Genomic DNA, 6,000 nt, shown 5'->3' on the forward strand with positions numbered 1-6,000 from the left:
CTGTGCTGGCTGGTTTTGTTGCTGTAGTTAGCACAGAAATTAATATAGAGCCACAGAGGAGTAGAGAATTCAGGGTGCTGTACCATCTGATCAGGTTAATGAGCTGTATTTACTGCTGCCTCTTCTGGGCAGTGCACCTAGTTCAAAATCATGCTTCCTTCATATTATCTATACATGTATGTATGTATTTTTTACCTGGTTATTACAGTTTCTGTTATTTATTACCAAAACTTTATGACATGGGCACTGATTCATTCAGTATATTTTTATTCCAAGAAAGGAAGCATCAGATCAGCTAAAGAAAGCTAAGCTTCAGAAATACCAGCCCTAACATGTTTTATTTATAGCGTAGCAAAGAGAATAAGAACACGTCTTGGCAGTGTGATCACAGGTGTGATATCTTTGGATATCAGAGTTTGCAGCAAACAAGTTGTCTGGGCTTAAACTAATTTCTTCTAGTAGATGAGGAATTTGGGAGGAAGAAATACACTGACGAGATGTTTTGTAAGTTAGGTGGGATGCGTCGCCCACAGGGAATCATGGAAACTAAAAGACATCAGAAATCTTACCTAAATAAAAGAGAATATAATGTCCAGGATTACTTGGGGGATGAAATTTGAGGAGCTCCCTGCTGGAACACAAGTCCACGAGGAAGAATTAAAGGTGCAGAGCTCTCAGTGGCACTGCTCTGTCCATCAGTTGGTCTGTTTAAGTATTTCTGAGTTTTAAATACCTGTTACAAGAACAGCATTGGTTAAAACTGACCCTTAATAGATTGCCTTTGGGAGTCACAAAAAAATCCGTCTTCAAGCATGGTTTTACCTTAAAGTGTTCTGACTGCCTATACAGCAGAAAATACAGGCTTATCCTTGTTCACTTTATGGTCAGTGTATTTTGTGTCAGCCTGGGCAGCACAGTCGGAAGTTCTTCACAGCTTTTAATAAGGGCAAACAAAAACAGAAACCCTTGAAATCATGCAGTTTTTCTTAATAATAATGGGGTCCTTAGCTGAGAGTGCTAGAGCTGTTGAAGTACCTGAGGTTTTAATATTCATACAATGTTCAGTCGGGATGGAGTAATAAGGTGTCTCAGAGACACCAATTCTTCCATTGATCATGTTCCCCATGGTCCTGGCCTGTTTCCCTAATCAGTTGCTTTCCAAATTATGGAAGAGCTCAGCTTTTCTTTAACTGCCTACATTATTTAACTGTAGTTTTGGCTGTGGCAGAGGGAGTTTTACTGTTGGCACTGTTACAGCCTGATTCAGTTGATTTTGAAGATAAAAATAGTTCTTACAACACTGCTTATAAACAAACAGTTATATCATTTCACTGCCTAAGATGCTAGAGTCACAGAGTAAGTGTATCCTACTAGAGCTGGGGTCTGGCAAGAAGTTACCTACATATTACAAACCTACTGTTCCTCTTGACTTTTGGCTCCTGGTGCCCCATGTAAAAGTTTTTGCTTGTGTGTCTTATGCTTTACCTTTCCTGATCTTGAATGCTGCAGTTAGAGGTGGTGCCTTCTGCAAGTTGTGTATTTTGTAAGCATATGAGGTATGCATTTTATCAGGGGCTTCACTTTTGTAGCTAGTCATTACACAGCTAATCATCTGCATGGATTGCCAGTTGGGTTTTTTGACTGCTTAACAATTATTTATCAATTACTCCTTTGGGAAACTAACAACTGTTTACTCCTTAAGGTATTTTGTTTGGCCACCATGTTCAGAGGACCAAAACAAGAGTCTATTTTGATTCAAAGCAGAAATTAGTGTGGCCTGAAAAGACTTCTTTAGCTATGCTAATTTTTGCTTTGCCATCTCTGCTGTAATGTGTCATCACCTTCTTTCCCTTTCCTCCACACACTCACTTTCCAAAGTCAGACACCTCTTGGAGTCACAAGACAATCTGTTGTAAGGGCTCTCTCAAAATCAGTAACAGCTCCTATGGGAACAGTCAGGCATGCACAGTGTTTTGTGTCTCTTGATAAGGTCAAATAATGCAAGTAGAAAACATCCTTAACTGTTTCAGGTGTTTGGGGTTATTTCACTAGGAAACAGGGAGAAATGTTCTCCAGAAAGAGTTGTATACAGTCACAGATTGCAGAACTTCTTAAGTTTCTTGGAAACAAATGTGAACACGTTATTTTTAAAGCCATTAGTTTTTCCAGTTTCTTATGATTGAGCATGGGGGATGTTCAGTCTCAGATGAGATGAGAATGAAGAGGAAGCAGAGCTGAATTTGAACAATTTTACTGTCCCATGAAAATCTCTTGGAAGAAAATCATCCTGTCACAAATCAAACACTTTTTTTCCCCAAACTAAAGTTCTTTTTCTTTTGATAATTTCATATTGCTTTTAGTTCAGACATTTGAAAACATGATGTAAAATTAATTAACTTGTATGGCAAACTGAAAAACCACATTATAAAAAGACAGTTCTTATTTTGACAACATGGAAACCTTTATGGAAAGCTCTTTCTGCAAGAGAAATTAATAGAATTTGATTCTTTCCTGTATAAGGTTTTAACTTTGCAAGGCTGCATTTTCTTATAAAAGAAAAGCAGTTCAGAAATTCCCAAGGTGTTACTGATGTTTTCTTTTTATTCCAGAGTTGAAGATGATTTAGAGAAACTCTTGAAAGTAACCTCCAAACCAAACCCTAAGGTAACATCAAAACCACCACTGCCTCAGAAGCCAGCAGTTCCCCCAGGGAGCACTAATTCATCCCTATTGGCAAAGCCAAAGGAAAACAGGATTCAGACAATGAATGAAATGGATATTCTCCAGTATATCCAGGAAAATGAATCTATCAACAACCAAGATGCAAGTCTCTTTTGAACATGCATGTTCTTAAAATTTACTTAGATGTACTTAAAATAATGCCTTCTTGACCCAACTCCTGGTGACCTGAAGTGACAGCAGCAATTGTTGACCAGATGCATTTACTATTACAGAGCTCATTTCTGTACTGTCATACAGAGAGCAGCAAGTTTGACTAGCAAAGGCTCAACATGATGTTTTCAAAACAGTGCAATTAGGGTAAAATGTTGCCTTAGATTCCCAGGGTTTTTCAGGTAATGTGGACAAGGACATAGCACTACAGATTGTCTACTACTATTTTAGTATCAACATAGTGCAGTTTTGGCCAGTTTAGTAATGACTGAAAATGGTAAGCGTGTTACACACGTGGCAGCTGTGAAGTGTCCAACAAACAGTCTGAGGCAGGACAGGATGCTGTTCCTGTCATTGATCTGACAGTGTATTTCAGCTCACTGAAAAGCTTTTTACTTTTATCCTGTGTTATTTTTGTAGCAGCCCTTTCCTCCCAGATGGGTATTTCAGTAATCTATAACCAGGAACTGTTAAGCATAGGTAACAGTTCCTCTGTTACTCAGAGAAACACTGAAATTCCAGCTAAGCCTGACAATCTGCTGCCTTTGTTGTTGTGCAAATGCCAACTTGTAGGAGAACTTGTAGGACTGTAAGCATTAGAGCTATGCATCTTTGTCCCCTGGAGAGAACAGCAAATGACTGAAGATGTCTGAGAGTGTGCTTTCAGACAAATGTAGAAGTTGCAGTGTGAGGGAGGTTTGGATACAGTAAGGCTCTTATGAACCTACTAAAGATACACAAGGGCTAATCTTTTTTTCCAGCCAAGTCTTGCTGGGCTTCCACTGTAGTTAGTGGAGAGAAAGAGATTTGCCTGGGAGTTGTTTCAAAGCAGATGTGTCCTAATGGATGAACAAGGCCAGGTTGGACAGGGCTTTAAGCAACATGGTGTAGTGAAAGATGTCCCTGTCCACGGCAGGGGTCTGGAACCAGATATCTTTAAGGTCCCTTCCAACCCAAATCATTCTATAATTTGCTCTCTGGAATCACTCATTCCTTCCTCTTTGCTTCACCCATAAATTAAAGAAGCCATGATTATTAATTCCACTAAGCTAAAATGAGGTTTTTCATTAAACAGAGGTCTGTTCATTACTATAACAATGGTTAAAACAAGGGAGAACAAACCTGGAATTATCCAGAGGAGAAAGATAGGAAGAAAATGTGCTAGAGAAATTTTAATATGCAGGAAAAGAAAAATCTGGTAGAACAGGCATCCCAGACTACCCCTTTTTTTCCCCCAGCTCAGGCATTCTGGTTCAACGTGCTGAATTTACATCTAATGGGACTTGATACCTGCTGTCATGGAGGAAGATATTTCCAAACCCATTCCACATGTTTCCAGATGTGAAGGCAAGCTCCCCAGAGGAAAAATACTAATATATTCAAGCCATATCACTATCTCCAAATTTGCCTTTCTAATATAGAACAAAATAAATCAAAAGCTATATTTTTTTTAATAATGAAATTATCTCCATTAGTATTTCATTTTTAAGCCAATAGAAAATATGATAAAGGTATTTCAGTTTGATGGGACAGAAAAAACATAACCATTGGCTCTCATCTATGCATGGTATGTTTCAGTACAATAAAACTTTTTGCTAACCTGCAGGTGTTATTATTACTCTCTAGGTTGTACAGTAGCAGCAAATCAGAGCTAAAGGATGGATTCCATCCAAAGCATGAGGAGTCGTAGGTGGTGTAAAAGTGTAAAAACCCCTGTGTAAATAAGAATGAAACGAAGAATGTAACTGCTCTCCTATTTCCTTTGAGAGCAGCTAAAGGTAAAAACTATATATGGGCAAAGGCAGTAGCTGATCCTGTCTGTTTTCAAGTGTCCTGGTGCAATTAGGAAGCTTGTTTATCCCATCCTGCAAAAGGGGAACAAAAGCACTGAGGAGAAAATAGATTACTTTCCAGAGAGCAGGCAGAGAATAGCAGGGAAGATAAATTAATTCAGGACAGCCTTCCTGTTGCACTACCTGGTCTAGTAACAACAACTGTGTATTTAATGGAGGGTTGAGGAATCTTGATCTCCACTTTATTCGTCATTGGAGGAGACTGCTTGCATTGCTGCTAAAACTACCACACTGAGGGCCATGGATTTAAAGTTGTGTGAACTGAATGCAGATCTTCACCTTTAGTGAGATTAAGATTTCTTGAAGAGAAATTATAGAACAGAGCTGGCAGCAGCTTGGGAAGACCAGTTTGTCCACCATCCTGACATAAGCAGGAACATTTGGCCTGTGTCCTGCTGATGGCAGTTCTCACTGGCCAGGACAAGGTGTATCAATGTGAGGCTGAACTGGAAGAGTAGGCAGATGCCAGAGCAGGACATGGTGGCTGAACATGGTTTGGCTGGAGAGATACCTGAGCATGGGCACTGAACTACTCTTGCAGCAGCAGTAATTATGCCTGCTGAGATATTATCTCTCACAGGCATTTTTCTAACCTTAAACATCTGGCTGACTGGCAAGCAGCACTGGAGATGCCATAGCCTCCCTGGGTGTGCCATTACAATGTTTTGCCATCCTATTAGAAATGTTTTTCTACTGTTTGACATAGCTGTTCCTTCGTGCAACCTCACCACAGAACGAGAACAAAGTCTATTCCTTTCAGTCTCTTTTTCTAGACTGAACAACTCTGACCCGTGCGGGTGGCAGCAGGACAGGAAAGGACATTACTACAGTATCAGCCTCTCATGACTTGGTGTGCCCTAGATTTATGTTGTCATTTTGCATTGGATTTCTCATGTTTTTAGAAGAATTGTTCTATATAAACATTCCAGGGGCAATAAAGGATGCCATCATCCCATACCCTTTCACTAACACCTCTTGGTGGAGGGACACAATGTGCAACCTTTCACTGTTCCTCATAGCAGTATTATCTGTCTGCCTTCCACCATTTTTAAGAGTTCCACATAGAAATGTCTCATGCTTTTACAAAGCAGTGGGAGGGCAGATATTACATGTTACCATCATAACCATGGGAACATTCCCAGTAATACTGATGTAACAACAATATAGCTGTACCTATTTTGAACGGCCAAGGAATACTTTGCCCCCCAGCCATCCTGTCGTGGTTTAAACCCAGTCAGGTAATTCGTTCGCTCAC

The 6,000-nt window shown here is 39.8% G+C and overlaps 1 protein-coding gene across 1 annotated transcript in view; it reads left to right on the forward strand.

Annotated features, from left to right (window-relative positions):
• Positions 1-4,495, forward strand: part of HS1BP3 (HCLS1 binding protein 3) — a 52,172-nt gene extending 47,677 nt beyond the window's left edge. The window contains exon 7 of the mRNA XM_062618905.1: positions 2,610-4,495. Coding sequence (XP_062474889.1) covers positions 2,610-2,838 — 229 coding nt within the window. The 3' untranslated portion in view covers positions 2,839-4,495. The remainder of the gene's footprint in view (positions 1-2,609) is intronic.
• The last annotated feature ends 1,505 nt before the right edge of the window (positions 4,496-6,000 follow it).

This window comes from Pezoporus occidentalis, unplaced genomic scaffold, assembly GCF_034315485.1.
Source record: "Pezoporus occidentalis ecotype Australia unplaced genomic scaffold, CSIRO_AGI_Poc_V1 ctg206, whole genome shotgun sequence".
Taxonomy (NCBI): Eukaryota; Metazoa; Chordata; class Aves; order Psittaciformes; family Psittacidae; genus Pezoporus; species Pezoporus occidentalis.